Source organism: Coregonus lavaretus, assembly GCF_964263955.1.
Source record: "Coregonus lavaretus genome assembly, chromosome: 37".
NCBI lineage: Eukaryota > Metazoa > Chordata > Actinopteri > Salmoniformes > Salmonidae > Coregonus > Coregonus lavaretus.
This window is the reverse complement of record NC_140024.1, coordinates 26,972,422-26,992,296: the sequence shown is the minus strand read 5'-3', so window position 1 is coordinate 26,992,296 and position 19,875 is coordinate 26,972,422. Positions and strand designations below refer to the sequence as shown.

At 43.2% G+C, this 19,875-nt stretch overlaps 1 protein-coding gene across 1 annotated transcript in view; it reads right to left on the bottom strand.

The window, feature by feature from the left end:
• pcsk6 (proprotein convertase subtilisin/kexin type 6) overlaps positions 1-19,875 on the bottom strand; it is a 97,078-nt gene that overhangs the window by 62,893 nt on the left and 14,310 nt on the right. Inside the window, exons 3-8 of the mRNA XM_084154760.1 lie at positions 19,584-19,709; positions 16,576-16,719; positions 15,603-15,679; positions 12,227-12,315; positions 4,816-4,988; positions 2,560-2,772 (exon numbers count right to left, since the gene is read on the bottom strand). Of these exons, the coding sequence (XP_084010886.1) occupies positions 2,560-2,772; positions 4,816-4,988; positions 12,227-12,315; positions 15,603-15,679; positions 16,576-16,719; positions 19,584-19,709 (822 nt within the window). The remainder of the gene's footprint in view (positions 1-2,559; positions 2,773-4,815; positions 4,989-12,226; positions 12,316-15,602; positions 15,680-16,575; positions 16,720-19,583; positions 19,710-19,875) is intronic.

The following is a 19,875-nucleotide window of genomic DNA, read 5'->3' as shown; positions in this document are numbered from 1 at the left end:
TGTATGTCTTCCATTTCCTAATAATTGCTCCCACAGTTGATTTCTTCAAACCAAGCTGCTTACCTATTGCAGATTCAGTCTTGCCAGCCTGGTGCAGGTCTACAATTTTGTTTCTGGTGTCCTTTGACAGCTCTTTGGTCTTGGCCATAGTGGAGCTTGGAGTGTGACTCTTTGAGGTTGTGGACAGGTGTCTTTTATACTGATAACAAGTTCAAACAGGTGCCATTAATACAGGTAACGAGTGGAGGACAGAGGAGCCTCTTAAAGAAGAAGTTACAGGTCTGTGAGAGCCAGAAATCTTGCTTTTTTGTAGGTGACCAAATACTTATATTCCACCATAATTTGCAAATAAATTCATTAAAAATCCTACAATGTGATTTTCTGGAGAAAAAAAATCTCAATTTGTCTGTCATAGTTGACGTGTACCTATGATGAAAATTACAGGCCTCTCTCATCTTTTTAAGTGGGAGAACTTGCAAAATTGGTGGCTGACTAAATACTTTTTTCCCCCACTGTAAATACATTTTAGAATCACCTTTGGAAGCGATTACAGCTGTGAGCTTTGCATACCTGGATTGTACAATATTTGCACATTATTCTTTTAAAACACTGTCAAGTTGGTTGTTGATCATTGCTAAACAGACATTTTCAAGTCTTGCCATAGATTTTCAAACCGATTTAAGTAAAAACTGTAACTAGGCCACTCAGGAACATTCAATGTCATCTTGGTAAGCAACTCCAGTGTATATTTGTCCTTGTGTTTTAGGTTATTGTCCTGCTAAAAGTTGAGTTTGTCTCCAAGTGTCTGTTGCAAAGCAGACCGAACAAGGTTTTCCTCTACGATTTTGCCTGTGCTTAGCTCTATTCCGTTTATTTTTATCCTATAAAACTCCCTAGTCCTTGGGGATGACAAGCATACCCATAACATGATGCAGCCACCACCATGCTTGAAAATTTGAAGAGTTGTACTCAGTGATGTGTGTTGGATTTGCCCCAAACATAAAGATTTGTATTCAGGTCCTACATTTAATTTCTTTGCCAATTTGTTGGCAGTTTTACTTAAGTGCCTTATTGCAAACAGGATGCATGTTTTGGAATATTTTTATTCTGTACAGGCTTCCTTCTTTTCACTCTGTCATTTAGGTTAGTATTGTGGAGTAACTACAATGTTGTTGATCCATCCTCAGTTTTCTCCTATCCCAGCCATTAAACTCTGTAACTGTTTTAAAGTCACCATTAACCTCATGGTGAAATCCCTGAGCAGTTTCCTTCCTCTCTGGCAACTGAAGGATGCCTGTATCTTTGTAGTGACTGGGTGTATTGATGCACCATCCAAAGTGTAATTAATAACTTCAGCATGCTCAAAGAGCTATTCAATGTCTGCTTTTTTTACCCATCTACCAATAAGTACCCTTCTTTGCGAGGCATTGAAAAACCTCCCAGGTCTTTCTGGTTGAATCTGTGTTTGAAATTCACTGCTTGACTGAGGGACCTTACAGATAATTGTATGTGTGCGATACTGAGATGTGGTAGTCATTCAAAATCATGTTAAACACTATTATTGCACACAGAGTTAGTCCATGCAACTTATTATGTGACTTGTTAAGCACATTTTTACTCCTAAATTTATTTAGGCTTGCATAACAAATGATTTGAATACTTATTGACTCAAGACATTTCAGCTTTTCATTTTTAATACATTTGTAAAAAATTCAAAAAAATGTAATTTCACTTTGACATTATCAGGTATTGTGTGTAGGCCAGTGACACAAACTATCAATGTAATCCATTTTAAATTCAGGCTGTAACACAACAAAATGTGGAAAAAGTCAAGGGCCTCTCCTCTCACAAGCACAAACCTGGCTAAATATTAGCATTGTTCAGTAGCAACCTTTCCTCATTAAAATGGATGGTGGACATTTGTTAAAAAGAGCAACACAAACAGCACATTTGAGCTGTGTCCAAGTTGTTGACGCTGTCATAATTCCAGTAAGGGGAGGCCATCTCTGTGTAGTTGGGGGAAAAACAGTGTGTAGTTGATGGATGTGGCATGTCTGTGCTTTGGCAACGCTACACCATTCCCTTATCCCAGAGGACATCAAAAACATTATATGGGGGATGGTGTGTGTGTGTTTATGAATGCCAGAATGAATGATAGCATGTTTCTGAAAGAGAGTGAGAGTGTGTGTGCATGTGTTTGAGTCTGGCCACAGAACTGTATTAAAAGCATTATGAATGTTAATCTGCTTAGATGTAAATGTCAATTTGACAGAATGAAGAATGCCATAATAAAGTGTACTAGCGTTCCTTGGCTTTTATGGTTTGTAACCCTGCAACTAAACAGCTTTCCTTCCATGGGAAAGCAGGCAAAGGCACACTTGACTTAAACATCAACACTCAACCTCAAAACTCAACTATTTTCCTGTTGTAATACTTGTCACTTGCCATGAAGAGCAGACCTCCAAGTACTAGCGCTTGCGTGCAGTCACTCATACACACACACACACACACACACACACACAATCCCTCCCCCCCACACACACGCACGCACACACTTACTATCTTCCTGTCGTAGAACTCCCCGCTGCTGTAGGTGGTGGCCAGTGTAGAGGAGCAGACCTCCAGGTACCAGGGCTTGTTGCCGTTCTCTGTGGTGCTGGAGATGGAGATGGTGTAGATGCTGTTGGTGTAGCCGTCACACGAACAGTGGTCACCCTGGCGACCGCCGTTCCCCGACGCCCAAACAAAGATGGATCCCAGACCCTTCCGGCCCTGTTTGAGTGGGAGAGAGGGACAGATGTGAACAAAGATGGATCCCAGACCCTTCCGGCCCTGTTTGAGTGGGAGAGAGGGACAGATGTGAACAAAGATGGATCCCAGACCCTTCCGGCCCTGTTTGAGTGGGAGAGAGGGACAGATGTGAACAAAGATTGAGCCCAGACCCTTCCGGCCCTGTTTGAGTGGGAGAGAGGGACAGATGTGAACAACTGAGCCGAACCGAGAAGAGCCAAATCAAGCTGGGTTATGCATCCACCATAGTTGTTGAAAAAGACCACTTGAAAATAAAATATCTGAGCCAGCACAGTTTGGTTCGGGTTGGCACGATAGTGTGAAAAGGATATCAGTAGACTATATATCATATATCATATCAGTAGACTAGATATCAATGAAAGTTGATTTGAAAAATATGTCTTTCTCGTTAAAACTTACTCCTTCATTATAGATGGACTTCGTATATCTCAAAAAAACACTTTTTGTAATGTAATGTGCTCTGAGTGCTCCACTGAATCAATACAAATGCAACCCATTATGCAACAGAGTTGAGGCCCAGTTCAATACCACACAGCAATAAGGACCACTTCACTTGGTACTTCTGGGGGCGCTAAACAATAAGTGAAATTGCATTTCCTTATTCGTTTCATTTGAGTGACTCGGTTAAGTAGATTGATTTGCTCCAAAAGACCTTTTGAAATCAAGTGCCTCATATTGAGATCCTGTTACTGTCTAATCTAATATGAGTGATGCAGTTATGTACACTGATTTCAAAAGTTATTTTGGGCAAATCAAGTAACTCAAAAGGCTGATATTCATTACGTTTTCTGGTCAAAAGTTCCTCTGGTCAGGAGTAGTGCACTACATGGGAATGGAGCGTGTCATTGAAACACTCCTGTAAGAAAGTAGTGCACTACAATTGGGTTTCATTTGATCGAACGCTTGGTCAAAAGTAGTGCACTATATGGGTCAAAGGGGGTCAACAGTAGTGCACTATATGGGTCAGGGAACGGGGTGTCATCGAAGTAGTGCACTACATTGGGCAATAAACAGGGTGTCATTAGCTAGGTTTCCATCCAATTATCGACAGATTTTCATGCGAATATTCTAAAATCCACATAAAGAAAATATGCGCATTTTCCCACCAGTGGCGTGTTTCCACAAAAAATCGGTGCGTGATAAGGTAGTGTGCGCAAAATTTACTTTTTGCTTATGTTTTCAGGTACCCGATAAAAATCGAAAGTTCAATGTGTTTCCATTGCATTTTCAACTCTACGGATAGTTTTGCAAATGTGCCTACTCTGGTGTTGGTACGTGCGCTCTAGCCAACAGCTGGCAGATACAGTGCGGGTAGGCTAGTCTACATGATAAGATTATGGATAAGAGCGAGAATATTTTTATTTGTCAAACGGCAGTCAAGCATCGATCATCATGTCACCAGAATAAGACCCTCGATATTTATTGGAAAGAAGCATCAAGCTCATCATCACCCTGTGAAGTTAATCATAACTTATTTCATCTGTAGCCTAATAAACTACATGGTTTCCCGAGTCGTAGTGGAAGGACCACACACCATATCATCGCGTGACTCCCAAGTTTACTTCGATATGATGGTTATTATAGTATATCAATATTTGCGCATTAAAGCGTTACCACCAACATTTCTCGCAAAATGAATTTTACCTGCACAAAAAGATCCCACCATGTCGAACGAACAAATTATCTGTCGGCATTTATAAAATTGTACCGAAACTTCCTGTTTCCATCACAGCTGTCGTAAAACCATTTAAAAAATATATATATAATATAATAATAATATGCCATTTAGCAGACGCTTTTATCCAAAGCGACTTACAGTCATGCGTGCATTCATTTTTTTTGTGTATGGGTGGTCCCGGGGTTCGAACCCACTACCTTGGCGTTACAAGCGCCGTGCTCTACCAGCTGAGCTACAGAGGACCACAATATGATATGACTTTACTCGCATCAAAACTGTATATGGAAACGTGGTTATAGACCATCATTATCATGACCATCATTTACCTTTTTAATGCCCATCTCGAAGGCTTGTTTGGCCAGAGGCCCTGGTCCGTCCACAGTCTTTCCATCGTCGTCAGGTCCCCAGCTGGCGCTGTAGATGTCTATGTAGTCCGGTCTGATCCCAAGGGACTTAGCCTCTACTACATCTGTCACATCACCATCCAGCATACGGATACCTGCTCACAGATACACAACCAATATCAATAAATCAATCAACCAATCAATCAATCACTAAATCAATCGACCAATTAATCAATCAATCAACCAATCAAATGCATTTATAAGGCACCTTAAAAAATGTTTTGTCACAAAGTGTTTTACAATAACAAATAGATGGTCATTTAGCAGATGTTTGTGTCCAAAGGTGACTTGCCTGTTAAAAGATATAGTCAGCATATTTGTTTTGTTTGTGTGTTCTGCTTCAGCAACAGCTAGTCTACCTTGGGTCCCCACAAAATCCACATGTTGGATAGTTGAGAGCAAGGATAGTTTCGCATAGCTTTGATAACGATTAGTCAGGTCAGTGATTACACCAAGGAAGGGAGGAAGGAAGGAAGGAAGGAAGGAAGGAAGGAAGGAAGGAAGGAAGGAAGGAAGGAAGGAAGGAAGGAAGGAAGGAAGGAACCAACCAACCAACCAACCAACCAACTAACCAAAAAACTAAAAAAAATTATGAACTAACAAACTAACGAAACAACGAACGATGCCGCTTTCTAGAAACAGGGCCAAAGGGTTTGAGGGCAGAATTAAGATCACACTCTGGTAGCATCATTATAATTAAGGTGGCATCATTATAATCAGAAGCCTTTGTTTCCAGCTAGGCGACCGCTGAGCACTCGGAGAGAAGTGTAACCAATGTGAAACTACTGTATGCCAACACATTTATTCCCTTTAATGAGGCACAAAGACACAGTTTCACTCTTTTGTTTGGTTTGTGTCTTCTGCTTTATCTTCCAACACTCTAAACACATATATATACACAACACAGCTGGCGAGAGGGTGTGTGAAAAAGACTGTGTGTGTGTGCGCACATATGCATGAGTGTGTGTTTGGGTTACAGGGACAGATCTCTACTTGCTGTACCCTCTGCCCCCTCTGCACCCACAATACTCTCTCTCCCCCTTTCCCCTCCATCCCTCCATCTCTACTTCACCCCTCCATTGAGTTCACTCCTCCATCCACCCCGCTCCTCATTTCAAAATGAACAGTATTTTCCCAAAGGGGAGAGAGAGAGAGAGAGAGAGAGAGAGAGAGAGAGAGAGAGAGAGAGAGAGAGAGAGAGAGAGAGAGAGAGAGAGAGAGAGAGAGAGAGAGAGAGGCAGAGAGAGAGAGAGAGAGAGAGAGAGTGAAAAGTTATTGAGGAAGTTCTGAGCGTCAAACTAATTACTATATAAATCTGTTCCAATGAATTTTATTTTAGTTATTTAGAGGCCCGCAGGTGCCCAAGACATTCCCTTCTATTCCTGGTAACAGCTGTTAAGAACACCAATGTGCTAACGAGCAATTAAACTGGAATACAGAGTGACATTAATGTATCTAATAGAAAGTACATGCAGCAACACCCTTACGGTAAAACCACATTAATTTATCATGTGATCGGATGTGAAGTGTTCCAAAAACACGTTTTCACATGTGATTTCACAGTATTGAACCAACAGTTCTGCTTTTGTGTGTGTGTGTGTGTGTGTGTGTGTGTGTGTGTGTGTGTGTGTGTGCGTATGTGTTTAACTATACTTGTGGGGTTCAGAAGTCTAAAATTTGACCAACTGGGGACATTTTGTTAGTCCCCACAAGGTCAAATGCTATTTCTAGGGGGTTTAGGGTTAATGTTAGAATTAGGTTTAGGGTTAGGAGCTAGGGTTAGGGTTGAGGTTAGGTTTTGGGGTTAAGGTTAGGGAAAATAGGATTTTGAATGGTACTGAATTGTGTGTTAGTTATACAAGACTGTGTGTGTGTGTGTGTGTGTGTGTGTGTGGTTCGGTTTCTATGGTGCATGAAGACAGCTAAGATGCTCACAAGGATACAACCAGGAATTCCAGGAGTTTTTTAATGCGAGGGATTGTTTCATACTCCGTTAGAATACTGCCTGCATTCCTCTGACGACGGTTGCCATGCCAGAGTTCTAGTTCCGTATTTGGCAGGAGAGGAAGAGAAAGGAAATGTGTGCTGGATCTAGAAATGACTATTTGACAAGAGCATCTTTCTTTACGCTTGTGGAGGATTATTCTTTTTTGGAATAGGCTCTCAACGCCCATATCTCACAATCCATCAGATACACACACCTGTGTGTCAAGTGTCTTTCCCATTATAGAAAGTGACATTTCTGTGTTAGCGGGGGAATGATAGGAGAGGGCGTAACAAACCAACACAAACAACCCCCCCCACCTGGCCCTCTTCGCTCACCCCAAACCCCCGACAGACCGACAGACACACAAACAACCCCCCCCACCCGACCCTCTTCGCTCACCCCAAACCCCCGACAGACAGACACACACACAAACAACCAACACACCTGATTCTACTAAATCAAAATAGCCTAGCTCTCACAGCCACGGTAGGTAATCAATTATGGTCTCTTGTATAAGTCACTTTTTTATTTTGGACTGACAGACGGATATATAATTGAAGTTGTGCCTTGAGGAGGGTTGGTTGTGAAAGGGGAACAAAGCAGGTGGGGGGGGGGGGGGGGGGGGGGGGGGGGGTTGTTATGGTGTTTGTATTGGATTGTTATGCCCTCGCCTGTCGTTCCCTGGGGGGGGTGGGGGGGGGTGACAGACTCACCATACAGAAGAGAGGAGAGAGAGGAAGGGGGAGAGAGAGAGACAGAGAGAGCAAGAGAGAGAGAGAAGCTCAACATGCTCTGCTCACACCTACTGTGATGGTCCGGGCCTAAACCACACAAAAACAACACTAGACACTATGGAACACAAAGCTTTTACTATCTTATCCTGGAATATACAAGGTCTGAGGTCATCTGCCTTTGGCTTAAAGAGCAGGAATCCAGACTTCATCAAATAAATTGGAAATACAGACATTGTCATCCTACAAGAAACATGGCATAAAGGAGAAGGACCCACTGGTTACAGAGAGCTGGTAGTCCCATCCACCAAACTACCAGGTGTGAAACAGGGAAGAAACTCAGGGGGTATGCTAATTTGGTATAGAGCAGACCTAACCCACTCTATTAAATTAGTCAAAACAGGAACATTTTACATCTGGCTAGAAATTAATAAGGAAATTATCTCAACAGAGAACAATGTCCTCATGTGTATATACCAAAAATCTATTAGGCAACAAGAAATTCAATCCCTTCTAGACAATTTCCTTGACAAAATGTTTCACTGTAATAGTGAAGGTGTAAACTTGGCAGTAGAAAACCTAAACAGAATATTTGACCTCTCAGCTTCCCTTTCAAATCTAAAAATGTCAAGCAGACAACCTAAGAAAATGTACAGCAATGACAAATGGTTTAATGAAGAATGCTAAAACCTAAGAAAGAAATTGAGAAACCTATCCAACCAAAACCATAGAGACCCAGAAAACCTGAGCCTACGCCTTCACTATGGTGAATCACTAAAACAATACAGAAATACACTACGGAAAAAGAAGGAACAGCACATCAGAAATCAGCTCAATGTAATTGAAGAATCCATAGAATCGAACCACTTCTGGGAAAATTCGAAAACTCCAAACAAACAACAACACAAAGAGTTATCTATCCAAAACTGAGATGTATGGATAAACCATTTCTCCAATCTTTTTGGCTCAATAACAAAGAACAAACAGCAAAAACATATACATGATCAAATACAAATCTTAGAATCAACTATTAAAGACTACCAGAACCCACTGGATTCTCCAATTACATTGAATGAACTACAGGACAAAATACAAACCCTCCAACCCAAAAAGGCCTGTGGGGTTGATGGTATCCTAAATGAAATGATAAAATATACAGACCACAAATTCCAATTGGCTATACTTAAACTCTTTAACATCATCCTCAGCTCTGGCATCTTCCCCAATATTTGGAACCAAGGACTGATCACCCCAATCCACAAAAGTGGAGACAAATTTGACCCCAATAACTACTGTGGGATATGCGTTAACAGCAACCTTGGGGAAATCCTCTGCATTATCATTAACAGCAGACTCATACATTTCCTCAGCAAAAACAATGTACTGAGCAAATGTCAAATTGGCTTTTTACCAAATTACCGTACCACAGACAACGTATTCACCCTGCACACCCTAATTGACAAACAAACAAACCAAAACAAAGGCAAAGTCTTCTCATGCTTTGTTGATTTCCCAAAAACTTTTGACTCAATTTGGCATGAGTGTCTGCTATACAAATTGATGGAAAGTGGTGTTGGGGGAGAAACATACGACATTATAAAATCCATGTACACAAACAAATGGGCAAAAACACACATTTCTTTCCACAGGGCCGTGGGGTGAGACAGGGATGCAGCTTAAGCCCCACCCTCTTCAACATATATATCAACGAATTGGCGAGGGCACTAGAACAGTCTGCAGCACCTGGCCTCAGTACTGGAATCTGAAGTCAAATGTCTACTGTTTGCTAATGATCTGGTGCTTCTGTCCCCAACCAAGGAGGGCCTACAGCAGCAACTAGATCTTCTGTACAGATTCTGTCAGACCTTGGCCCTGAAAGTAAATCTCAGTAAGACAAAAATAATGGTGTTCCAAAAAAGGTCCAGTTGCCATGACCACATATACAAATTCCATCTAGATACCATTGCCCTAGAGCACACAAAAAACTATACATACCTCGGCCTAAACATCAGCACCACAGGTAACTTCCACAAAGCTGTGAACAATCTGAGAGACAAGGCTTGAAAAGGAACATAAAATTCGACATACCAATTAGGATCTGGCTAAAAATACTTGAATCAGCTATAGAACCCATTGCCCTTTATGGTTGTGAGGTCTGGGGTCCGCTCACCAACCAAGAATTCACCAAATGGGACAAACACCAAATTGAGACTGCATACAGAATTCTGCAAAAATATCCTCTGTGTACAATGTAAAACACCAAATAATGCATGCATTAGAGAGAGCTAGAGAGCGATAGAGAGAGAGAGAGAGAGAGAGAGCACTAGAGAGAGAGAAAGAGAGAGAGAGAGCTAGAGAGAGAGAGAGAGAAAGAGAGCGATAGAGAGAGAGAGAGAGCGATAGAGAGAGCGAGAGAGAGAGAGAGAGCTAGAGAGAGAGAGAGTGCGATAGAGAGAGAGAGAGCGATAGAGAGAGAGAGAGAGAGCTAGAGAGCGATTGAGAGAGAGAGCTAGAGAGCGATAGAGAGAGAGAGAGAGAGAGAGAGAGAGAGAGAGTACAAATACACACACCCCACACAGCCCCAGGACAACAACAACAACAACAACAACACAACTAGACCCAACCAAATCATGAGAAAACAAAAAGAGAATTACTTGACACATTGGAAAGAACAAACAAAAAAACAGAGCAAACTAGAATGCTATTTGGCCCTAAACAGAGAGTACACAGTGGCAGAATACCTGACCACTGTGACTGACCCAAACTTAAGGAAAGCTTTGACTATGTACAGACTCAGTGAGCATAGCCTTGCTATTGAGAAATGCCGCCGTAGGCAGACCTGGCTCTCAAGAGAAGACAGGCTATGTGCACACTGCCCACAAAATGAGGTGGAAACTGAGCTGCACTTCCTAACCACCTGCCAAATGTATGACCATATTAGAGACACATATTTCCCTCAGATTACAGCGATCCACAAAGAATTAGAAAACAAACCCAATTTTGATAAACTCCCTTATCTACTGGGTGAAAAACCACAGTGTGCCATCACAGCTGCAAGATTTGTGACCTGTTGCCACAAGAAAAGGGCAACCAGTGAAGAACAAACACCATTGTAAATAAAACCCATATTTATGTTTATTTATTTTCCCATTTGTACTTTAACTATTTGCACATTGTTACAACACTGTATATATACATAATATGACATTTGAAATGTCTTTATTCTTTTGAAACTTCTGAGTGTAATGTTTACTGTTAATATTTATTGTTTATTTCACTTTTGTTTACTATCTACTTCACTTGCTTTGGCAATGTTAACACACGTTTCCCATGCCAATAAAGCCCTTAAGTTGAAATTGAAATTGAATTGAGAGAGAGAGAGAGAGAGAGAGAGAGAGAGAGACAGAGAGAGAGAGAGAGAGAGAGAGAGAGAGAGAGAGAGACAGAGACAGAGAGCAATAGAGAGAGAGAGAGAGAGAGAGAGAGAGAGAGAGAGAGAGAGAGAGAGACAGAGACAGAGAGCGATAGAGAGAGAGAGAGAGAGAGAGAGAGAGAGAGAGAGAGAGCTAGAGAGCGATAGAGAGCGATAGAGAGCGATAGAGAGCGATAGAGAGCGATAGAGAGAGAGAGAGAGAGAGAGAGTACAAATACACTGACTTGAAGCAGATGAGGAAAATCAGAGAGGAGGGATTCATGAAAAGGGGAAGGGTCGGCGGAGGGCAAACCAACAGTTCTACTGATTAAGATGGATGAGTGTAGGATAAATAAAATATAGTTTAGCCTAACTGTAAAAGCTAAAAGGGTTATATCCATCACTATATGGCATGGCAGGCTAGCCCATGCATCAATAACTGTTTGTGTCATGTCTACTCTCGCTCCCCTGCTCCGGCGCTCGACGTCACCGTCTACTAACTACCGGTCCTGGCAACCATCATTTCGCACACCTGTCAACCATCAATACGCACCCCTGCGCCCCATTATTAGGCACACCTGGACTTCATCACTACCCTGATTACTCCCCCTTTACTTAGCCCTCAGTTGTCATCTGCAGAAGAGAGAGAGGGGAAAGAGGTATAAAGAGAAACAAGAGAGAGAGAGAGAGAGAGAGAGAGAGAGAGAGAGAGAGAGAGAGAGAGAGAGAGAGCGAGAGAGAGAGAGAGAGAGAGAGAGAGAGAGAGAGAGAGAGAGAGAAAAAAATAGGTGTAAAAAGAGAGAGGGATCAAGGGGGTGAGAGAAGAAAGAGAGAGGGAGATAGAAATGCCTGCGCTTTCAGCACAGCTGCAGAGAAGACAAAAAAGTGGGCGGGGATGTGAGATTCCGTCGTTTGATTAAAAACCCTCGACTTTTGACATCACAGAAACCGCGCCGGGATTAATGCCTTGTGAACGCATGAATGTCCACAGCTTAGCGCTGCGAGCTGCATGAATGTCCACAGCTTAGCGCTGCGAGCTAGAGAAACAGTCTTACTACACCACTCACACACACACTTTTTACACAGAGCAGGACAAATCAAGGTTAATCTGGTGCACACATGCAGAATAATTCTGTCTGAGAGGAGAGGAGAGGAGTGGACAAGACAGGACAGGAGAGGAGAGGAGAGGAGAGGATACTCTACCTCCAATGTGTGCGTTGTACGCAATTCCCACAATGCAGTGGGAGTTATTGGCCACAGCTGCAACTTCACCGGCACACCGCGTCCCATGTCTGGAGAGAAAAAGAGGAGAGGGGGAGCGAGAGGAGAGAAGTAGAGGAGAGAGGGTGAGGAGAGATGGAACAAGAAAAGGAAGATTTTTCATCAGTATGGCTAGGATTAGCCCAGGAGAACTACATGATGGAATGCTGTCATGCAGAAACTCATACCAATGCAAATTACTGTTATCTTATCGTAGTGCTGGCACATGTACCTTAACTAAAATGGCTCCAATCAAATCAATCAATCATATTTATAAAGCCATTTTCACGTCAGCAGTTGTCACAAAGGGCTTTTACAGTAACCCTGCCTAGACCCCAAATAACAATCAAATGCAGAAGCACAGGGAAAAACTCCCTAGAAGGAAGAAACTTTACTACACTTTTTGAAAAAAAGGTGCTATCTAAAACCTAAAACGGTTCTTCGGCTGCCCCCATAGGAGAACCCTTTGAATAACCCTTTTTGGTTCCAGGTAGAGCCCTTTTGGGTTTCATGTTAAACCCTTTCTACTGAGAGTTCTACCTGGAACCTAAAAGGGTTATTCTATGGGAACATCCGAAGAACCCTTTTGGAACCCTTTTTTCTAATAGTGTAGATAGGAACCAGGCTCAGAAGGGTCCGTCCCCTTCTAGGCTGTCCAAGGTAATACCGTCACTAAACATAAGGACTAGTAAAGGACTGAAAAGAGTTGAAGGCTAAGCATTTCATCTCCCACTCCAATTCTTCATTTACATATCACACAAATAGAAGTGATCAGTCTACCTCTGGAATGAAGTAAAGGTTATCCTCTCTTCACAGGCTCAACAGGGGGTGAATATTCAACACCTGACACTCTCCCTCCCTCCCTCCCTCCCTCCCTCCCTCCTTCCCTCTGCTCTTTATCACAGCATGTTAAGACACCTGATAGGAGCCTACAGACCCAAGGGGCCGACGACTACTGGATAATGACATGTTTCACCAGCGAGAGACATGTAAAACATGGTGGGAAAAACATTAAAGAAATAAACTAGACTCACCAAATAAATGATTTAAAGAGAAATGAGATGATAAAATATTGAGATGAAAAAAGATGGAGAAGAGAAAAGATGAGATGAGAAAATGTTGTGAAGTTTTAAGTAAGGAAGTGACAAAGACGTTATCGTATTGAATACAGAGATCTAACTGTAAAGGGAGAATTTCAGCCTTCAAGTGAAAGGTGGAATTAGTGAGAGGGTGAGTGAGAGAAACAGAAAGAGAGAGGAGAACTACAAGGAGTGGTGGAATACAAAACATGGTGTCACATCGCCTCCTGTTAGGCCACGCAGTAATGAACAGAGTGTAAGAGGAGAGAGGGCCTGAATACCAACGCACAGACACACACACACACACTAATCCCACCCCAGTCCAGGTGCATCCAGTGAACTCATCTCACCAAGGCTGGGTGACAGAGAAACGACATGAAGGGCTTTCTCTTTAATTGTTTTTTTTCCTCTCCCCCTGATCCCAATTATGTCTCCCTCTACAGCCAGGGGTGAATTACATTACACAGAGAGAGAGAGATAGAGGGAGAGAGAGAGAGAGAGAGAGAGAGATTAAGAGAAGGAGAGCGAGAGAGAGAGAGAGAGAGAGAGAGAGAGAGAGAGAGAGAGAGAGAGAGAGAGAGAGAGAGAGAGATTAAGAGAAGGAGAGCGAGAGAGAGAGAGAGAGAGAGAGAGAGAGAGAGAGAGAGAGAGAGAGAGAGAGAGAGATTAAGAGAAAGAGAAAATTAATAGAGACCTTTTGGGTTTGTTTGCTTGTCAACAAGACTCCAGATGAGGGATTGAATGGAATTGGATTGCTTTTTGAAGTTTGTGTGTGAAGTGAGAGAAATGCCTTCAGTGCGGCAATAAGAAACACGATGATAACAACTGAATACACAACAGGATATGATGAGTGACTAGTCTGTCTGGACTGGAGTCAGTTTCTCATCAGAGATGAGACGTTTGTCTAACTGAATAAGTATAGCTCTCAAACTGAATAAGTATAATAGAAAAAAGTATGTAAAAAAACAAGTCATAGCAAGTTGCTCAAATCTTTTTAACAAAGTCACCAATGGGATTTGGGGCGTTCCAGTGGGACAAGTATGATAAGAACAACAGCAGGTTCAATGTCAAATAAAAGAGTGTCGGACTGCGGCTGGGGGACACATTTCAAAGCCGTCACTTTTTCCTGTCACATTTCAAACTTGTCTTTGTGTCCTCTTTATATTCATTAGTCAGCCTGTAGACCTCAGAGGAAGACAGAGAGAGAGAGAGAGAGAGAGAGAGAGAGAGAGAGAGAGAGAGAGAGAGAGAGAGAGAGAGAGAGAGAGAGAGCAGCATATGAACACCCAGCCACATCCACCAGAGATGAAAGCCAAAGTGTTTCATTAAAGGACCATATTAATAATGATGTACATTAAAACAGTGCATGAGTCATTTAGGTTACATCAGAAGAGTGGTGTGGGTAACGTTAGGGACATAGAAGTGTGGCATGGACCCTCCTGTCAATACCCCAAGGGATGGGTTGATGGAGGGAGGGAAAGATGGAGAGATGGAAAGATGGATAAAAGGAACACAGTAAAGAAACATTGGGATAGATGGAAGGAAATATGTAGGAATGGAAAGATGGGGGGAATGGAGGTACATGGTGATGGGGAACAGGGAATAGAAAGAGGTGCAAGTAATGGATGGGTGGATGGAAAGAGTGAATGGAAGGAAGGATGGATGGATGAGGGGAGGGGAAGGGGGAATAGAGGGACGATGGATAGAGGGGAAATAAATAAATGAGGAATAGAAGTATGGATGGATGGATGATGGATGGATGGAGGAGGGATAAAGTGATGACGTAGTAGTGTCACGGATTCTGCCGAGGCTGCTCCTCCTCCTTGCTCGGGCAGGCTTCGGCGTTCGTCGTCCCCGGAGTACTAGCTACCGCCGATCGATGTTTCGGTGTTTGTCTTGTTTTGTCTGGAGTAGTACACCTGTTGTCTATTATGTTTGATTGTTTAGCCTATAATTTCCCTTGTCTCACGTTTGCTATTTGTGTGTTATTGTTGTATGTCTAGTTGATGTTCGGCCTAGCTATTTCTCCATATTACACATATGGTGTTTTTCCCTCCAGTGTTGGAGACGTTTGTTTTGTGCGTTACGTTCAGTAAAGTAGTCTACCTGATTCTCTGTGTCCTGCGTCTGACTTCACTCGCCGCGTACACATCACCCTCTGACAAGTAGGATGGAGAGATGGAGGGAATAAATGAAGAATAGAGGGATAGGATGGGGGATTGAGGGATGATTGCTCTCACTTGTTCTCGTTGCTGGAGTCATAGCGAGGAGTTGGATCATGGTCATTCCCGTTGACATCATAACTCGCCAGCTGGTCCTGGAGAGAGAGAGAGAGAGAGTGGGGGGGGGACGAGAAAGAGAGAAAAAGGCAGAGGGAGAGGAGAAGGAGATAGGGGGTGGAGGGGGTGAATTTTCAACACCTGACACTTCCTCATTCCATTCAAGAGAGATAACGTGAAGACAGAGAAAGAACGTGAAGAGAGAGAAAGTGATGAGAGCAACAGAGAGAGAGAAAGAGAGAGAAAACAAAGCAGCTCACTACTAGGCAGAACACAGAAAAGGAAATATATTGCCATGGTTTTTGCGCATTTCAGTCATATCTCATCTCGTGCGCTATTAGAGTACCAGTGATAGATTGGAACCAACACCGGCCATAACTTAGAGACGTAATCCAAGGTGTCAGGCACAGAAATGAAATTTGTCCGACAAAAGTGGCGTGCTGTTATGGCCTCAACAAATACTAGCAGGGTGGGTGTCTTGTTTTTGTGGATGTACCCTTTTCACACTATCGTGCCGAGTCAAACCAAACTAGTCTGGCCCGGGTATTCTCTGTTCACATTCTTCTTTCCAGCAACTAAGGTGGTGGTGGTGGACGTTATGTTATTATCTGTGTTATATTCAGTAAAATTCTCCATTAATATCCGTTAGGGATGGACACTGATATCAGTTGCATTTTTTCATTTGATAGCGATATCATATCGAAATGAATAAACACTTTACTGTACGTGATATTTAGCCCTTTCAATACATGAACATCATTCACCATTCAGTTACCATTGGGCAAAACATAACCCAAAACACAATCAAAACAAACTGCAAATGCATCCAACGAGTTTGCAGAGTCACAAGCTTGATGTAGTCATTGCGTGCTAGGAATATGGGACCAAATACTAAACTGTTGACTATGTGAAGAGAACCCAATAGTATACTTACATAGTTCTGTGCCAGGTCAGGGTGGTTCTTCTCAATGCCGTCGTCCAGGATGGTGACCACCACATTCTTGCCCGTGTAGCCTCTCTGCCACGCTGCCAGAATGTTCATCTCTGACCGACAGCGGTTATTCTTGTCCGTACAGTGCTGAGGAGGAGGACCACAGAGGACACATACAATGTTAATAGGAAATAGGGGAGTAGTCAGACTGGGGTCAGACTAGGGTGTAAAACAATGTTGTCAATAGATGCGACCCAGAATGTGACACAGTCATTGTCATGTTAATCAGTACTCATATCTGTCATGTCAACTGATGTGTCACTGACAACCTTAAAAATGTAAAAGAAGTCATCTTTATTCAACAGCAATGGCTTGGTTGTCCTTGAGTTTGTCATTTTTCATCTTTGCATCCCACCTCCTAATTTGAATGTGAGGACATTGAAGAGCAAGTCTTGTTCCCCTCAGATGAGTGAAACACAGGATCAGCACCGTCTGACAGGATGCTAGGGTCGTGTTCAGTAGGTAGAAAAGGTTTCAAAACAAAATTAATCTGGGAGGTACTACTGGATATTGTCCAATAGGAACACTGATTTTCATTTTCTGTTGCAAAACATTTTGTTAAGGTGTGCCCTTCTGAATTCACCCAGCATTAGGGTGATGTGAGATAAACATGACCCTGAGTATAAATTCTCCATCCGTTATCGTCTCTCTATATCTTATATCACCCAATCCCCTCCAACAGACCTTGGTTCACATAATGTGTTTTCTTTCAAATACTTCAGCAGCGCTTGATTTAACCAACCCAGGTCTGGATCCAAACCCAGTATCACAACCCAGGTCTGGATCCAAACCCAGAATCACAACCCAGGTCTGGATCCAAACCCAGTATCACAACCCAGGACTGGATCCAAACCCAGTATCACAACCCAGGTCTGGATCCAAACCTAGAATCACAGCCCAGGTCTGGATCCAAACCCAGTATCACAACCCAGGTCTGGATCCAAACCCAGTATCACAACCCAGGTCTGTATCCAAACCCAGAATCACAACCCAGGTCTGGATCCAAACCCAGTATCACAACCCAGGTCTGGATCCAAACCCAGTATCACAACCCAGGTCTGGATCCAAACCCAGAAATACAACCCAGGTCTGGATCCAAACCCAGTTCACAACCCAGGTCTGGATCCAAACCCAGTATCACAACCCAGGTCTGGATCCAAACCCAGTATCACAACCCAGGTCTGGATCCAAACCCAGTATCACAACCCAGGTCTGGATCCAAACCCAGAATCACAACCCAGGTGTGGATCCAAACCCAGTATCACAACCCAGGACTGGATCCAAACCCAGTATCACAACCCAGGTCTGGATCCAAACCCAGTATCACAACCCAGGTCTGGATCCAAACCCAGTATCACAACCCAGGTCTGGATCCAAACCCAGTATCACAACCCAGGTATGGATCCAAACCCAGTATCACAACCCAGGTCTGGATCCAAACCCAGTATCACAACCCAGGTCTGGATCCAAACCCAGAATCACAACCCAGGTCTGGATCCAAACCCAGTATCACAACCCAGGACTGGATCCAAACCCAGTATCACAACCCAGGTCTGGATCCAAACCTAGAATCACAACCCAGGTCTGGATCCAAACCCAGTATCACAACCCAGGTCTGGATCCAAACCCAGTATCACAACCCAGGTCTGTATCCAAACCCAGAATCACAACCCAGGTCTGGATCCAAACCCAGTATCACAACCCAGGTCTGGATCCAAACCCAGTATCACAACCCAGGTCTGGATCCAAACCCAGTATCACAACCCAGGTCTGGATCCAAACCCAGTATCACAACCCAGGTCTGGATCCAAACCCAGAAATACAACCCAGGTCTGGATCCAAACCCAGTATCACAACCCAGGTCTGGATCCAAACCCAGTATCACAACCCAGCACATCCCCTACATTTACCCAGCCCACGTTTCTTAAAGAGCATTAGGATTCTGCCCCTTGACTCCTATTTTTAGTATGCAGTTTAAACACTCACGCCAACAGACTCTAGGATAAACCGTAAGAGACATACAATGTAAGCGCTGTGGGAGAGAAACGGTTATAGGCCATCTGTCTGTTTAAAAATGTCTTCTCCCACAGAATGCCAAAGTGGAGGCCCATCCCCAGCATAGCCTATGGTTACATTCCTGCCATGTAGTGCACATTCAGGTAGTGAATCATTTTACTCACATCCATCAACTCTATAGCATCTAATCCATCCTAACCCCAGATTTACCCTGAGCCCTGAGAAGTTTGGACACTTCTCCCGAGTAGACAACAGAACTGCAGGCTCGGGACAATTTCACACTTGAGTTCCTACCCAAAGCTCTTATCGCCAACCTCGTTTAATTACTAAAAGACGACCGGACCGAAGCCGCACAGATGCATTAGCTCAAGGCAGTTTGTATTAGTGGTGCACCTTAAACAGGGGGATCGATGGTGTCGAGGGGAAGTGAGAACACTCTTTAGGGCCCGTCCCAAATGGAACCCTATTCCCTAGATAGTGCACTACTTTTAACCCGATAAAAGTTTTCCATCGCCTAATGAACATGACTCCGGTGTTCATTTCAACCAATTATTTATTCCTTGTAGGTTCATTCAAATGGTCATTGGGAGAATTATTACCACTCACGGTAGTGTTGTGTTTCTGAGGCTTCATAACGCTTAAGGTTGAAGCAGATGTGAAGATGTTAGCCGGGCAGTGTAATGGCTAGCCCATCCTGCAGTGATGTCATCCCCCCTGAGACCTGATGACCTTTAGTGTTTCGCCCTCACCCTACTGAAGGTTAGAGCACGGACATCACACTAACAACGGGTGTGATGATGTTAACATGAGATCAAATCCCAGGTCAACCATACAGGGATGGTCTGTGTTCTACACAAAGATTTCAAATACTACTACATATATGTCTGAAATACAAACTCCAGTGAGGATAGATGGTCGATATGTAGTGTACTTACAATATACCACATGTTGGACCATTTGGGGTCGTTGAAGTGGACAAAGTTGGGGTCAGGGCTTCTGGTGTCGCTTTTGATGAATCTCTTTACTCTCTGCTTCACTAGCTGCTGTTGGACCCAGTCAACCTAGAACGACAACACACACACACACGCACGTGCGCATGCACACACACACACAGTAGAGAGACCACAAGGGACATTGTGGCTTGCTTAAGGGACTCCCAAGGAAATTGCTGCTGAAATTTTAAATACAAGCATTAACAAACAAACATGTTTGTCGATTTGCTATCGT